Source organism: Eucyclogobius newberryi, unplaced genomic scaffold, assembly GCF_026437365.1.
Source record: "Eucyclogobius newberryi isolate DKJ021-1_F unplaced genomic scaffold, fEucNew1.0.hap1 SCAF_12, whole genome shotgun sequence".
Classification (NCBI taxonomy): Eukaryota; Metazoa; Chordata; class Actinopteri; order Gobiiformes; family Gobiidae; genus Eucyclogobius; species Eucyclogobius newberryi.
In genome coordinates, this window is record NW_027315746.1 from 11,683,816 (window position 1) to 11,700,766 (window position 16,951).

General features: G+C 38.9%; 2 protein-coding genes and 1 long non-coding RNA gene across 3 annotated transcripts; 1 reads left to right on the plus strand and 2 right to left on the minus strand.

The window, feature by feature from the left end:
• The first annotated feature begins 802 nt into the window (after positions 1 to 802).
• On the plus strand, positions 803 to 10,236 carry e2f5 (E2F transcription factor 5). Its single transcript, XM_072440809.1, has 8 exons — positions 803 to 949; positions 3,789 to 3,898; positions 5,007 to 5,168; positions 5,509 to 5,617; positions 6,196 to 6,505; positions 8,603 to 8,740; positions 8,819 to 8,857; positions 10,079 to 10,236. Exons 1-8 carry the CDS (start codon positions 821 to 823, stop codon positions 10,153 to 10,155), a joined length of 1,074 nt encoding a protein of 357 aa, XP_072296910.1. The 5' UTR covers positions 803 to 820; the 3' UTR covers positions 10,156 to 10,236.
• A 1,092-nt stretch (positions 10,237 to 11,328) lies between these two features.
• ackr4a (atypical chemokine receptor 4a) lies at positions 11,329 to 14,357 on the minus strand. The gene is made up of 2 exons (XM_072440808.1): positions 14,298 to 14,357; positions 11,329 to 12,712 (listed from the first exon to the last, which is right to left on the minus strand). Exon 2 carries the CDS (start codon positions 12,703 to 12,705, stop codon positions 11,617 to 11,619), a length of 1,089 nt encoding a protein of 362 aa, XP_072296909.1. The 5' UTR covers positions 12,706 to 12,712; positions 14,298 to 14,357; the 3' UTR covers positions 11,329 to 11,616.
• A 340-nt stretch (positions 14,358 to 14,697) lies between these two features.
• Positions 14,698 to 15,503, minus strand: LOC140355805 (uncharacterized). The gene is made up of 3 exons (XR_011926032.1): positions 15,429 to 15,503; positions 14,837 to 14,880; positions 14,698 to 14,764 (listed from the first exon to the last, which is right to left on the minus strand). It is a non-coding gene; the product is annotated as an uncharacterized lncRNA (long non-coding RNA).
• Between the last annotated feature and the right edge of the window lie 1,448 nt (positions 15,504 to 16,951).

Consider the following 16,951-nt stretch of genomic DNA (forward strand, 5'->3'; position numbering starts at 1 on the left):
ATCTACCTCTGTATCTACCTGCGTTGCAACAATGAAATTTCCCCCAAGTGTGGACAAAGGATTATCTTATCTTATCTTATATTAGGGCTGGAAAATCTCAGCGTACAAAAGAAATAATCGTTTGAACGGTCAACTGATCAGACAAATAAACTATAAACTAGACTGCCAAAATAATTGTCAATTGTATAATAATGATAATAATAATAATAAATGTTGGAAACGCCACTTCTGTTTGTGTCATATAAGCGTGCCAATCGCTGACAGAAACATCTCCTGGTTGTCAGTTAGTTGTTCTGACATTAGTGGCCATATCTGGTCCCCATAATCCTTTGCAGCCTGTAATTCTGTCCCACTCATGGTCCCACTGCGCCAATTAAAATAAGAGGGACCTGTCACTCATGTGTGGGGCCCGAGGGGGCGGGGTCGCGGGGCTTGGTTCGTCCCATTTCTGTGCACTTGCTTCCTCAAACCTCCAGCTTGTCCTCAGGTGTTAATCCCGCCCATTGAAGAGTGCGAACCAATAGAAAGTGACTTCCCTCTTTTGTCTTTGGCTCTTTCCTCTCAGTGGGCGTGACCGACTGTCGAGGAAGCGAGAATGTGAGGTTTCGAGGAGGCAAGTGAGCTTAACTTGGACGCGCTCCTTTTTCTGGACTCCGGTTTCCCTGGCAACCGCACTAGCCTAACGTAACGTGCGTCCTTTTAAACAAATCAGGTACACTTTCAGCCCGAGGTAAACACGGAGAAAATGTGCGGCGAAAACTAGTTTAAAAAAAAGGCGCGGGAAATCTCAAACCGAGTTGTTTTCGTAGTGGGGGAAAAGATGGAGCTCGAGCCCACGGACGCGGCGCGCGCCACTCCGAGCCGACACGAGAAAAGTTTGGGAGTTCTCACGATGCGGTTTGTGAGTCTGCTGCAGGAGGCGAAGGACGGCGTGCTGGACCTGAAAGTGGTCAGTGAGACAAAAAGACGCGGAATGTCCCCGAGTTTTAGTCAAGGTGGACGCTGTTGTGAGCGGCAGATGTGAACAAAGAGCCGCGGGGACTCAGTGGGACTCCGCCGTGGGGCGCGTCAGGTGGTGCGGGGCAGAGCGAGCGGCAGGTGGATTAGCCGCCGCCATTAGCATTAGCCATTAGAAAATCAGAAAAAGTGTGAAAGTGTTCAATAAAAGAGGCTCTGAATTTAACAGCAAGTTTAGGAATTCATTAAGTTGTGAATACTTGAACCAATCTTGACACGATAAACACAAGTCATAGTCTGCTAAAGCTAATGCTAATTTTCTTTTTCTAAATAAAGTGAAATGTTAGCAAGAGTGTTGACTGTGACATGACTTTTTTTGCGTATTTGCAGGATTTTTAATTAAGTTCAATGTGTTAATTAATGTTGGCTAATACTGTAAACTATTTATGTATGGTTTATCAGACCAAATGTAGTGGAAGTGTTGCTTTTTGAGGGGCATAATGCGATTAATTATGTTTCTGATAGAGGTGGAAGGTGTATGCGTTTAAATAAATATTCCAGTTAGTTTTTGAGGAATGTAAAATTTGAAAATCTGTTCATTGTTCATTTCTATGGCAACGGTTCTAACTTTTTCGTCAGTCTGCAATCAGTAGAAATGATTTAAAACTACTGCAAACTTGGACAGAAAAATATCTAGTGTATTGATCACCCAAACAATGGTATAAAATGGGGCTGAAACAAACTAATCGATTTAATCGCAACTAGTAGATTATTGATGTAATCGTCAGAATATTCAATAATCTAATATTTTGATCTGGAACAAATCATGCCATGTTCTGAGAGAAGAGACTGAGCAGTAAAATATTCAAGAAAATGTGCAAAAATGTGTTCAAATGGCAACTCTTTTGCTTCAACTTGTAGACAAAACAACTAGTAAATTATTCAAACAAGAATAACCAAATTAATTGATTACTCTACTGCCATTCTGTTATAAATTAGAATAGACCAAACTGATTTAACTTAAATTAAGATGTATTCTTTGCTCTAAATAACCTCATTTATAACGGTAAATTATAATGAAGTCTGTGACGATTTTCATGTTTGCCTTTGCAGTGCACAACCAGATTTATACCACAACTCGCCTGCGTTTCCCTAAAACTGACACGTTCCTCCACTGCTTTGTCTTTCAAACCCTCCAGTGTATTTAATTACTGAGATGATGTGGCCAGTCTTTTTAGATAAGCATTCATTTGCACACAATAGAAAAGTCAACACCTTTATGTTTCCCTCTTCAGTGTCGTTTTGCATCAACATAATAATAATAATAATAACTTTTATTTATATAGCGCTTTTCAGTGACCCAAAGACGCTGAACATAAATAAAACATAAAACATACAATAACATTCAGCTTTATGCATGTATGTCTCTTTTCTTTCTTGCATCAGCCCTATTTTAAGGTTCTAGTTCCTCAGTCTTGTCAGCTGGATCACACTGAGATTATCACCAAACGAGGCTAAACGTTATTGACTGACCCTGGGCCTCTTTTAACAATGCCTCTCTCAAGTGTGGGTTTTACGGCCACACATTTATTTGATTTTAATTGAGTGCCTTTACCCCGTGCTTTTCCCTCTCCTGTTTGGCGCCAAAGCCGGCTAATGTTTACACAGCAGGTCTCCTCCTCCTCCTCCTCCTCCTCCTCCTCCTCTCCTTTGTACAACTGTGCTCTGCTGATCTGCTGTTTGAGCTGCTTAATGCACCAAAACCCTCATTTGTTTGCAATCCTCAAGTCTGTCCCTCCACACCTGCCTCCAGTGACCACAAAAGATCACACATTGTTACATTCATGTGCTAGACTTTAATTATGTCAGACGATCACACTTGTGAACGTTTTTGAAAGCGACTATGCTGTGCTAAATGGACGGTCTAAAGATTAAATGTAGATAAGCTTAATAGTTCAGTTTAAGTGCTTTACAATACAAAAAATCAAGGCAATACGAAAGCAGAAAAAAACTATAAATGTAACGGTGCAGATAAGTGTCAATATTACTGAGAGTTAAAGTCCACTGTGATTGGATAAGCTTTGAGTGTGATGTCGATTTAGTCGATTACAACATAATGGAGAATATATGGAGGTTTGGGAGTGACTGGACAGTTTAGATGCCTTTTCACTTTCACTCTTTGCACTCTGCTGCATACTGTTTTTGCGCAAGATCCTAATATTCTACGATTGTACATTTTAGTCGATGAGGGCAGGTCTTGAGTCGACAGAATTACTTCACTTCAGCTCTACAAATAAGATTTAAATGATTCAAATCAAACTTATTTATGCCACTGTAGTCTCCCAGGAATCTGTGGGAAACACTGAAGTCTATTATACGTCTTTGAAGGAAATATCTGCATTTATGATCCACGTGTTGAATTTTGCTACTAATATTTGTAATTTGTAGATTTGTTCCATAAACTTTCTGTATTAATCTCATGAAATCCCTTTTAATTGACATCAATTTTTTGGCGCTGATAAATGGCATCATTTTTTGAAGCTATTAATATTATTATTGTCTTTTAAAGACTATTTTTTAAACTTCCTATAAGTTATCTGTCCTTTTCCTCTGTATCTACCTGTGTTGCAACAATGAAATTTCCCCATGTGTGGACAATAAAGGATTATCTTATCTTATTATTATTATTGATGCCATCAGAGAAGAGGTTGAACTGTGTCTGTTTTTCTATCTTGTGAATTGGCCCAGTAATTACAGAAAGCTGAAAGTCGACACAAGCGCTCCATGTTTTTTACTCCTGATGTGTAATCAATGTGTGATTGTGTGACCAGGCTGCAGACTTTTTAGCAGTGAGGCAGAAGAGGAGGATCTACGACATTACAAATGTGCTGGAAGGAGTCGGGCTCATCGAGAAGAAAAACAAGAACATCATTCAGTGGAGGTCAGCCACAAAATCGTTTTTCTCAGACCTGAAACATTGTACTGAACATCTCTAATCCACACACTGTTCTTGCACAAACAAGATATGGTTTGCTATACAACCAGAATGTTCAAATGTTACTGAGAAGGGGTGGGACAAGATTTATTTAGTAATATCTCAATCAATAATGTGTTTCATTTTTATTGAACATTATTTTCAGTAAAAGTATTTGTCGCACCCTTCAGCAACCTAATGTAACTTACATTGGTGGCAATTTTAAAAAATAAGAATATCACAAGATGTGTTTTACACCTGAACGAGAACTCTTTGAACTCCATCCCAAGATTCCTTTTTTACTGGGCATCAACTGTTTTTATTTTCTCCTTTTTTCAGTTCAGCTTGAATCAAAACTGACAAAGGAAAACACGTTGCATTATTCTGTCAACAACATCTTGGCATGTTTAAAGGCGCAATGGACGATTTTTCGGCGATTTGAGAACACAGGTGGAAGTGCACATGTGCACTCCCCCGTGCAGACTGATACAACACACGTGCGTTTGTTTATTAGTGCAACGGATCGCATCGCATCTCCCGTAGATTTCCGTCCACTTCTGAGTCAGCTCGAACTGTCTTTCTCCGTCTTCATTTTGCCCCGTACACTGAGGGAACTATATTATGATAGATCCATGCGCTTAGGCACGCGGAAACGTGGGGACAAACCGCACGCGGCTGCAGGTGAGCGGTAGGTGCGTTTTATGATTGATACGTGGCAGGACTAATCGGCCGTCCACGCCACGAGGAAATAAGACTTAGATTTATGCCCAAAAAAATTGTCCATTCAACCTTTTTAAGGTCAAAAAGGAAAAAATAAAATAAAATCATGACTCAAAATAGTGTGTGTGTGTGTGTGTGTGTGTGTGTGTGTGGTTCTGCACGTTTGTTTGTGCGTGTGGTTGTGGTGGTTGTGTGTTTGTGCGTGTGGTTGTGGTGGTTGTGTGTTTGTGCGTGTGGTGCATGTGGTTGTGTGTTTGTGCGTGTTGTGCATGTGGTTGTGTGTTTGTGCGTGTTGTGCATGTGGTTGTGTGCGTGTGGTGTGGTTGTGCATGTTGTGTGTCTGGTTGTGTTACAGGGGAGAGAACTGCCGCACTCAGACTCCAGAGGTGGTGGAGCAGATGAAGCTGCTGAAGTGTCACGTGTCTGAGCTGGAGGAGCAGGAGCAGGAGCTGGACCGACAGAAGGCCTGGATCGAGGAGAGCATCCACCAGCTCAACAATGACCCCAGCACCAGCACATATCCTCTACGACGCATTCTCACAACACAACATGACACACACCATAAATGTCTTTTTAAAATATCTTCTTCCTCCTCTTAGAACTCAAACTCTTGCTATTGTTTACTCTCCCTTTGTTCGCTACAAATCAGCCCACTTCTACAGTTTGTAATTCTACCCTTCGTAATGCGTTACTGAGAATTAATACCTCATTCACTTAACATTTGTGTGATTTGTACATGTAATATTGCACTATAATTATATTGTTGAATGAAAGCGGGGATATGGCGGCCAGGCTAATCCCAGGCAGTTTTTCCAGTATTGTGAGCTGTTTAAAGCAGGACCTTAACTCGACTTCACTTATAAGTTTGTGACACATGAAGACATCTGTAACGCCTTCCGTGGGGACACGCTCCTCGCCGTCATGGCGCCTGCAGGAACTCAGCTCGAGGTTCCTCTACCTGAAATGGTTTGTCACTTTTACAGAATGCAGTTCTAGTTTGTGTGTGAAATGTCTGGCTACAAACGGCAACCATTTGGTCTAAAAGCGCTAAGCAAGTATTAAAGTTTATAGTGCCAGATTTAAGGTCTTTCATAAGTATTAAATTCTAATATTAATTTAATAGTAATATATTAAAATTCCAATATAATGGTCTTACATGTTCTTATTTTTTTAGATGTTAGATGTCTCTTTGGGATGTGCAATAATCACTTATTATAGACTAGGATTAATAATATGGCATTCATATTCTAAGAGTTTAAAAAATAAAAAAAAAGACAAACTTGTTATTTTGCCTGGCATTAAATTTCACTTAAATTCTTAAGTTTTACTTCATAAAACTCAGAGCTTCCCAGGTAGTCTAAGCCTGACTACATTATAATTTTACTTGTGGTGGTTTAAATAAAAATGGGACAAGCTGGTTATTGATTGCTAATCATTGAATAAATGGTGGGCTAAACAAATATATTTTAGATAAGTAATAGAGTGTATATAGCATTACATCTGGTGTGTGTACATTTGTAAATAAACATGCTCCTGTTGTCCAGAGCCTGGGTGGTCAGAAGAAGTACCAGGTGAATCTGCGCTCTAACTCGGCTCCCATCCAAGTGATGCTCATCAACGGAGACGGCGACGGCTCGGCTCCGGTGGCCTTCTCTGTACCGCCCACAGACGAGCTGTGCCCCATGCCCACGCCCCCCCACACGCCCGCCAGCCTGCAGCGCTTCCCCCTCTCCTCCTCTCAGGCCTCCTTCACCTACTGCAGCCAGGACTCGCTCTGCTCAGACCACCAGATGGCGCTCACGGACCATGAAGAGATGCTCACGCCCTCGTCCACCCCTCCAGAGCTGCACATGGGTGAGTGCAGGGCTCACACTGCTTTCCTGTCGTTCAGTGGGAGCACACTTGTAGAAACGTCCCTCGTAACTCTGAGGCTATCCTGAGGCTTTCAGAATAATGAGAAATAGGGGCCACTGCTACAACAATTAATGATTTTAAAATATGTATGCAAATGTGAAAGCAAATGTGGCAAAAAGTCCTAGAAATGTTGCATCTAACAGGAAGCTGAATTCCATGAATAATAATACATCCCAGGGAAACGGCTCCAAAAATGATTTAAGACGCTCTAAACGGGTAAATGAACAACATGTTTGTATTTCTCTGAGTTGGTAGTCAATGTCGTCATCTTAACCACTTTTCTTTTGCCATTTTTTGAGGTAATGTATTATTTTAGTTTAGGGCTGCAACAATTTATTTTACTTGTATGTGTGTTATACAAACTCTGAATCACATGCCAAAACACCATTTATAACAAAAAATCAACTTCTGATATGATCAATAATACACATAATTTATAAAAAAATTCTTCATAATTCAACCTTTTAGTTGGTTAAAAAAAAAAAATCTATAAAATAAAAATACGTTTTTGACTAATCGGCTTCTATAATAATTGAATAGTCGCTTGCAGTCATATTTTGTATACTTGACTTTATTGCACTGTTTATGTGTCGGAAAATAAAGAACTGTCAGTTGGAGGAAAGGATCATAATGACAAGTGATGAAAAACAGGAACTCAAATAAAAATAAATGAACTTTTCCCATAAATGATACGTATCTTGTGACTCGATGCTTCTGACTCAACTTCTTACTTGCCTTAACTTGTTCTGAGTCTTTAACTTCTGTTTGAATATTCTCATGGTCCCAATCCAAGCCCCAAGTCAAACCCGAGAGCGTTTCCTAATGTTTTTAGCTGTTTTTGCAGTGAATAAGATGAGTTTTAAAGACTACAGTGTGTTTTTGTTCAGATTTTAAGCAGACAAAATTGCGACACCAACAGATTTTCTTCTTCTTTAGTTTAGTTTACTCATGAGTAACAGAAAATGACTCATTAACACAACCGTAGACAGTTAGAGGCTCCTGTGTATCTGCCACATTCTTGCGGTGGCAATTTGCAGGGTTACCAGAGTTTTGACAACACAAAAAATGTAAACACTGATATTGTGAATAGAATTTTAAGCTTTGTTTTTTGCTTGTCTACAGCTTGGCATTAAATATTTTTAATATCTGTAATTATTTGAAGAAAACTTTGAACATATCTAGTGGTAAAGCTATTAGACTTAGATGTTTGGGAGATGTTGAATAAATATGATGTAGATAATGTGATAAATAAAAACTAAGTCTATATGACAGGTTAGACTACAATTACATTTCACATTTTCTTAAAACATTTTGCTTATTTGTCCCCAGTTTGACCATTTTTATTTATAATACGTTTACAATGTCACTTCCTGGTTGGACATGGGCAGCAAATATGGCATAGGTAGAGGTAATTCCATAACTTTTACCTAGCAACAATACTGTAAACAAGAGCCAAAATCCATATAAATTACACAATAGTTATGATTTGACAATAAATATTACAGTCAGTAAAGTATATCGGTTAAAAATAATAAATTGTCTCTGTGTCTTCAATGGTATGTCCCATACTGATGACATCACAGAGGAATTCTGTTTTAGAACTCAACTCTACTTCCTGTCATTTTAAAGTTTTGTTTTACACCTGTGAAGTTGTAGTTTGATGAATATTACCACAGGTTCTATACCACCAAACTAAGTACTTTCATACTTGCAATAAACACGAGAACCTTTCGTATAGACTTTAATGGCCAAAAACCTTATATATGTTTAGCTCCTGCAGCCTTTAATCGACTAATCGTGACTAGAAAAAAATATCGTAATTGTATTTTTCTAAAACGCATACAAAAAGATCAATCTAGAAGCCTTCAGTCACATTATCATCCAAATAAAGTTTGAAATATGGCATATTAAAAGTCTGTGCACTAGACATAATTGCATGTCTAGTTGACAAATAAAAAAATATTCACGGAGTACATTACTGAAATAATCATGCAGCCCTATTAGTTCCTCTTCCATTCTGGACTGCTCCCTGTGCAGAGTGCCACAGTGATGCCGCCATGAGCCTGGCACAGCAGCACATGGACCTGGTGGGACCCGAGTTTCAGCCTGTGATGGACATGAGCAACTTACTGAAGCTGAGCGGAGCCACAGACCACCTCAAGGACGAGCGCTCGGGTACGAGAGAAGACCCTAAAGAGCATTCTGAATCGCATCGTGTGGGCCAGTTTGGTCTAATCTTACGCTTTTCTGTAGAAGCTGTGGATCTAATTGAAGAACTAATGTCATCGGATGGTAAGGATAAGACTTATTCTACTTCAATTCCTCTTAATGGAAATTCTAATGGGTTTATAGACCGTGTTCCCCGTTTGCAAAGTGAAATATAGGGCCATGCAAAATGTGGTTCAGTCATCTTGTTTCATTCATTCACGCTTGTTTCATTCATTCACGCTTGTTTCATTTATTCACGCTTGTTTCATTCATTCACGCTTGTTTCAATTATTCACCCTTATTTCATTCATTCACGCTTGTTTCATTTATTCACCCTTGTTTCATTTATTCACGCTTGTCACGCTTGTTTCATTTATTCACGCTTGGTTCAATCATTCACGCTTGTTTCAATCATTCACGCTTGTTTCAATCATTCACGCTTGTTTCATTAATTCATGCTTGTCACGCTTGTTTCATTTATTCACGCTTGTTTCAATCATTCACGCTTGTTTCATTTATTCTCGCTTGTTTCATTTATTCACGCTTGTTTCATTTATTCACGCTTGTTTCATTCATTCACACTTGTTTCATTCATCATGTTGTCTTCCCTGCTCTTTCTCCGAGAAACACTTAATTTCCATGATTTAAGACGTATTGGTAAAGATCCGAAGGTCTCACACAAAGTACATGAAATGTACTTATCCTGTCGATAAGCTGGAAGAAAGATGGTGCATGATAGTGACATGATCTCACGGTTTACCTGCAGGTCGAGACAAGACATTCGGGAAGAATAAAATATCACATGTCCGCGCTCCACTGCATCTTGACGCATCTATATTCAGTTCCTCATTACACTATTTTCTTAGTGAATATGAGTAATTGTAATTGTAATAACGCAGTATTTTGAAGCTTAACATGCAGAGATTACACAAACAAATGTACGGTACCTCTGTTAGATGGAGAGCTAACACCAAAGGAACACCAGGGATTATAGAAAGTTGTGTCTGGGTTTCAGTACATACATTATTTTAAGTTCTAAAACACACGCTGCCAAAGTAAACTACTCAAGCGAATGTTTAAAAGGCCCATAATGGTACAAATGTGTCCTTTTTATAAATCAAATGTCAAAAATGTAGCTGTGGTAGGCACAAGATTACTAATTATTCAATTCTGTTATTGTAAATTGTAGTTGGTGAAGATGTGTGTGCGCAGACAGAGTTTTTGGGGAGTGACTACATTGTTTCTGAAGAAATCTCGTAGCTCATGGAGGTCTGTCCTAAACCTCCTGCTCTCTTCTGCACAAAGGCATCGACTACAGCTTTAACCTGGACGAACACGAGGGAGTGTGTGACCTGTTTGACGTGCAGATCCTCAACTACTGAAGTACCACTACTACTGACTGCCACTACACTGAAGTACTGTTCCTACACACCGGTACTGTCGCCTTAGGGAAGCAATTTGGCCACTCGAACAAACACGTCAAATAATTTGCGTACTCAGGACTCGCTCTCTTTGCCCCATGACCCCAGTTTGACCCTTGCAGATTTTACAGACTTAAGTTTGTGGAGATCAAGCTTGTTGTTTTTGTTTGATTCACAACATTCCAGAGAGCTGCTTCTCAAAAATGAGCTCAGACAGAGGTGTTCTTCCTGCTGCACTTTCACATGTATCTTGGATCTTTTTTTCCACTTTTGGTTTTGTGGAAAATCGGAGACTTCTGTTTGATTGCTAGAGTTTATGAACAGTGTTGTCCTTGAATTAAGATTGCAAGAATCTATAAATGTTCAGTATTGGCATTTTAGTTGTTAAATAAGGTCCAGGGTACTCTAAATATTTTCAAATAACATTAATCTTTTTCAAATATAAGTAATATATTCAGCATTTATGTTTGAGAAAAGGGACAAAAGAAGTTATGAAACTGCCCAAAAGCTTTAATTTCTAAATTATTTCTAAATTATTGCTACACTGCCAAATAGGCATTCTTTTTTGTACTAATTTTGAAATATATTTTGTAATTAAGAGGAATCATATCTTTGTTCTAGTTATGTTAAACTAAAGCTGGTTGACTGCCTAATTTAAATTTTTAGTTTGATGATGTTTGTGCCAAACGGCAAATAAACGGTTTGTTTATGTTTTCTTTGATTGTTCAAGATTACTTTTTTTTTTTATGTTTCTGTTTTGCACACTGTGAAGAGTTTTCTAATAAAATGTTAATATTTTATCCGCGTTACTCTTCAGTCCTCAGCCTCCAGCATTTGTCATTTAAACAGAGAATCATAGGATGCAGCTGATCTACTCTGAAGACTTCAAGGCACAAAACTACAAAACTAAGAACGTAATAAACCCAATGTGTGGATTTCATGTGTGAGTAGACCCATGTGTTTGTGGTCTAATGATTAGTACCACCTGCAACCCTGACGGAATGTGCTTAACCAACAAAACATTTCTGGACAGCATTTCTTCACCGCAAGTTTTACAATGTAAGTTTATTTCTTTCATTCTTCACAACATGTTTATGAAGTGTACAAATGTGTAACAAAAGCGCTTTGTTCCAGTTGAGTGGAAGCTGGGCCACAACACTCCCTTAAGGTTAGTGCTGTCAGTGATAACGTTCAGTTTGTAATCCAACTCCCACTATTGAAACTGAGTACTTATTCACAGTTTGCTTTTATGCGGCACATGCACAACATCTACATTACCACAATTGAAAAACCTGTCATACTTTAGTTTTGATAATAAGTTGTGATATTTTTGGAACAGACTTTTTTTACTTAAAAATATGTATCGATAGTTTGAACGCTCTGCCACCGTGGGCCTTTGTCAGATACTCTCCCTTTTTACCCTCAAATTGAAAATGAATCAGTCTTTTGCGACTCGCTGTGGGAGTTGAAGGACATCTCCACATCGTAAGTCCTCGGGCGTCTCCTCCTGTTGTTTTCGCCGACCCGTTTCGCCGCTTTCATTAAGTATTTTCTGAACGACGATCCCGCAAACGTGTAGAGGAGCGGGTTGATGCAGCAGTGCGTGAGGGCAAGGCTTTCGCTCACGTGGGACGCTTGGTCCATAAGCTTACTGGTCTCACAATGAGTCACTATATTGTACACGCTGTCCATCGTCTGATAGACTTTCAGGACGTTGTAAGGCAGCTGGGTTATGACGAACGCTGCTACTGTTATCAAGAGAACACGGATGGCCTTCCACCGTTTGCTCTTACTTTGAGTCGGAAGTTTCCCCAGCGCGAATCCCACTTTGCAGTAACAGACCGTCATGATTGAAAGTGGAATCAGAAATCCTAGCACGACCTCCAGCATCTCTATCGTCGCTTTACCCGTTTTCCCCATCGACGAGGCATACACTGCCAGGCAAAAACTACGATTCCCAGAATGCCTCACTTCAGAGACTAGAAAATCTGGAAGTCCAAGGAGAAAAGCGCTTGCCCAGATTACAATGCAAACCTTCCAGCAGTTTTTCCTAGTGAAGATCTTTTGAAAGCATCTGGCGCCGTTGCCACCTCGCATCTTTGTCAACGCCAGATACCTGTCGATGCTAATGCAAGCTAACAGCAGCATGCAGCACGCAAAGTTAAACGTGTAGCAAGACGACACAATCTTGCACAGCGCCTCTCCTAGTATCCATCCTCGGGCCGCGTCCAAAGCCCAAAACGGGAGCGTGGAAAGGAGCAATAGGTCTGCGACGGCCAGATGGGTCAAAAAGACATCGGTCATAGTCTTGAGACGTTTGTAGTAAATGTAGACCGCCACCACCAAGGCGTTACCGGCCAGGCCAATGACGAGGCACAAGGAGTAGACCACGGGGAGGAAGAGGGCCGCGAACGAGCGCACGTCTGATTTCTCACATACTGAAGGGTAGTCGTCGTAGCTGAAGTTGAAGGTGGAGTTTTCGTAGTTGTAGTCGTCGTAAAAATCCTCCATCTTGGGTCTGGAAGGATGAGAAGGATGGGTTAGCTGATGATGAGACTTTTATTAGAAAAGGTCGTGCATTATTTCAGAAGCACCGGCCATAACAATCATTCATGTTCATTTGTTTTCTTTTTAATTCTTGGCAGGTCACATGGTAACCAACCCTGTCTGGTCCTCCAAAATCTCAGAGACCAGTGGGCAGTCTCATAAAACACGTATCGAAGTAATTTTTGACATTCCCAACGTATTTTTCTATACATTTCTGTTCTTACCTATTTGATGGAGCCTTGTATAGTAATATCTATTGAACGTTGTTTGCTTCCCTGATAATACCCCCCATTATGCGCAAGAATTGAGTTCCATATAGTTTTGAGACCCATGCATTTATTTTATATGCAAGGTATTTTCAGAACGTACTATTAGCCCCCATGCTATCTTTGTGTCCTGATGACCCACAGGCGTCTGTAGTAGAATGTCTCTCCCCTCCCTCCACAACATCAAACCATTTATCTTTATGTTTGTCTTTTGTTGTTTTATGTTTTAAAGAAAATAAATGGTAAGTAAAGAAAGTGTTTTTTGTGGGTAGCGCAGAGGCAACTGGTGGAACACTATAAACAATTAATTTCTCACTGGTGTCACCTTGGCTAATCTAAAGCTTTGGGTTTTGCTAATTAGGATTAGTATTTAAGTAAAGGTACATAATATAGTATATATATTTTTAATACAGTTGGGGGATTTTGTCTTGCCTACTTTTTTCTTTGATTCAGAAATGCAATGCAAGGATGAAGGTTTTTTTTAATTTTTTTACATTTCAGAAAGCTTTGTGAACCCATTTGAATTGCATATTTAATTTCTTAGCAGTATTTTTATTTCCTTGTAACAGTTTGTCCTTGAATCAATATTAAGACCGCTATTGACTTGAAGTTTGGCTCACTCAAAAGTTTTCCTTCTATCATCAAGGGCTCCTCAGTCTCTCGTTTTGTTTTGAGTTTAGATCCATGTCAACAGCTGTCTAAACTCAGCTCTTCCTTTGTTTAAATATTATTGTCAGACAGTGGATAAACTGTCTTAGCCCAAAAGCATTTCCTTGATGCAAGATTGTCTGCTTCAAATTAAGGAATAGAGTTAAAAGGATCCCCACACAAAGTCTTTACTATTTAGGCTAATTACATCAATGTGTGTGTTTTGGTCTTCTGTGGTACCAGAACAAATTATGATTTTTATGTAGATGGTCCTTGTCTTTTGAATAAATATAGTTAATTGAAAAAATAACTGCTTTTTAGATGGTAAATTGTATTGAAATAAAATTGGAAACAAAAAGTCTAATTTAGTCTTGTAAAAAGTTCTCATTTAGTATCAATCCCATGAACACGTGTGAACCTCAAAGTACTTAATTCTTTTATAATATTGTGCAGATTATAATCTTTCCTTTATCAAAATAGTACATGTTGTGAATGTTTGGTACAATTGTCTCTGGACCCAACGCAGAGAATAAAGTGAATTTAAAACTTCATACTTCACTTGAAACTAAATTGAGGGAAATGATGCAGCAGAAGCTTACAGCAGTAATTGTTTGTAGGATAGAGAATTGTTTTGAGTCTTACCGTTGGTAAGCGCCCAGAAAGCAGAAAGATGTGGCTTGTGTGAGATCCAGAGCTCTTCTAAAGTGAAGCCTGGGCAAGAGCTGTGGAAGGAGTGAGTCAGAGGGAGGAGGCAGGAGAGTCCAAACAAATCACGACACAAGTTTAAATAATAGTACTTTTATTAGTTAGCAATCATCATCAATACATCATTGACACTGACAGTGAGCACTTGGAAGCAATACATGATATATTTGAATTTAGTGTGCTTGTTAATAATATAAACATTACATGAACACAATAGAGTGCCTCCTAAATGCATTATCCTTTGCTTTCTGTAATCCTTCATTCATCTTTGTGGAGGCTCCATATGCCATGTCTGTGAATAGATAAAAACATATCATGGGAGTCATACAAAACTCGGATTGTATACAATGTTGGTTCTTACTTGGTTTTAAATTGTGATAAGACCATGGCTTCCTAAGCGGTACCTTTTCATAAAATAAAACACATTTTAGCACATTAGCTTTTTTAGGATAAAAATAAAAAATAAAGATATGTACCTTGGATGCATTTTTGAAGTCGTCTGCTTCTTAGTTTGTGGCGACTAAAAGAAAAATGTTCATTCTTTTACTCTTAAGTCGCTCACATTTTTTACAAGACAAGAAAAAAATCATCATTTTGCCTGATTTTTACATCACAAATCTGAGAGTTCATGAGTCTGCTTCATGCGTCAGTCCATTATTGTATTTTTAGAGTAAGAGAGACGTTTGGAAATCGCAAAGTTAAGTAAATAAAATAAAGTAATACAATTAATTTCAATCTTTAGCTTTTTTTTTTCTTACAAAAGTTTACGGTTTTGCTATATTTTCCTCAATAATCGCTGTCAGCCGTTGATTGATTTTATTTTGTCTTAACAACAATATAAATATCCTAAACTTAAAACAGCACAAACTTTTAATAATCGTAATTTGGCTTTTTAATGTTGTAAAAAGGAATCATTTGTTTGTGGGTGTGTGTGTGTATATATGATAGTGAAGTTTCAGTCTGCACACATAAAAGCTAATATGAATTACTTATGTGTACTAAAAAATAAAGACATTATTGTAATTACTAATGGTACAATTTCAAAATAAAGTTGTCCTAAAATCTTACTGATTTGATTCGTCTGCATGCTCCGTTCAGCCAAATACAGTTTGAGGAATCAGATCTTGTCCCCATCCATTTTGAGACGGTCTGGTCCTGCTCCTTCACCTCATCTGCCTACAAAAATATATATATTATTTTCCATGCAATCAATATCTCACAAAGACTTTAAATGAGGGCAAGCAACAGCGTTAAAATACCTGGAGTTTGTGGTCCGTTGGCGCCGTGAGGATGAGTACAACTTGTAGACTAAAAAACAAAATCAATGTAGGGCTCTTCATGTTGATGATGGTTTTGGAAATGAACAACTTTCGGGACTACGTGCCTGTACTAATATGTATTTGGACCATTATGAACATTTTAAATGGGTGGGGTTAGATCAGATACACAATGTCTAAACAACATGATTATGAGATTGCCTCCCTGACTGTTTTCTCAGGAGCAGTGATGGTATCTAACAAATGCACTCTTCTGAAAAGTATCGTCCTTTTTAGCTAAACAAAATGTAAAATCCTTGCTCACTGGCGCCATCTTATGGTCCGAGGATAGAATTATAACTAGGAAATCCAACATTGTGATTTGGGAGTTGCTCTGTTGCCTCAAACTGACGGTGTGTGCAGTGATTTAAGAACTTGTGTGAATGTGGTTCTCCTATTAAATAAACTGTCACATTTACTGCTCTTTAAGATAAGATATTCCTTTATTGTCCATACATGGGGAAATTTCATTGTTGCAATGCAGGTAGATACTGAGGAAAAGGACAGATAACTTATAGGAAGTTTAAAAAACACTCTTATAAACAAAACTCATTTATCACCAACTTTATATGTACACACAAACAACCATGGACAATAATTCAAATAATAATCTGCATACATTAAAAACCATTATGCTATAACAATAACTTTGTATTTAAAAGCATAGAATATATAGAATTACTTCATTCTTAAATAACTTAAGGTGCATTATTATAGTACATAAATTGTTTGACTAAAGTCCAACAACACTCTCACCAGCCGCGTGTAAACCAACAGAAACTATACCAAAACTCATGTCTTTCCTGTGGCAGAACATCACTGCAGCTGAATGTATTGGTAGTTTTGTTCTTTTAGCTTTTCAACTTTTTGTAATAAAATGGTACTCTTTAAGTTGTGCAGGTTCCTGTCGCTGAGTAAAATCCTGGCTCAGGAGTCCCACCTGTTCAGGCTCTGCTCTTCTTCTTCCTCCTCTTCCTCCTCTTCCTCCTCTTCCTCCGCTGCTGCTGCTGCTGCTGCTGCTGCTGCTGCTGCTGCTGCTGCTGCTGCTGCTGCTGCTGCTGCTGCTGCTGCTGCTGCTGCTGCTGCTGCTGCTGCTGCTGCGCTGCTGCTGCTGCGCTGCTGCTGCTGCTGCTGCTGCTGCTGCTGGAAACACGGCTCCATCGCACAGAACCACTCCAGGACGCAGCTCCAACTCACACACTGGGATTTAAACTTGTCTTTGCAGGTAACGTTTTACAAATGATACGTGGCTGAAAATTGTGTATGCTTGTGTTA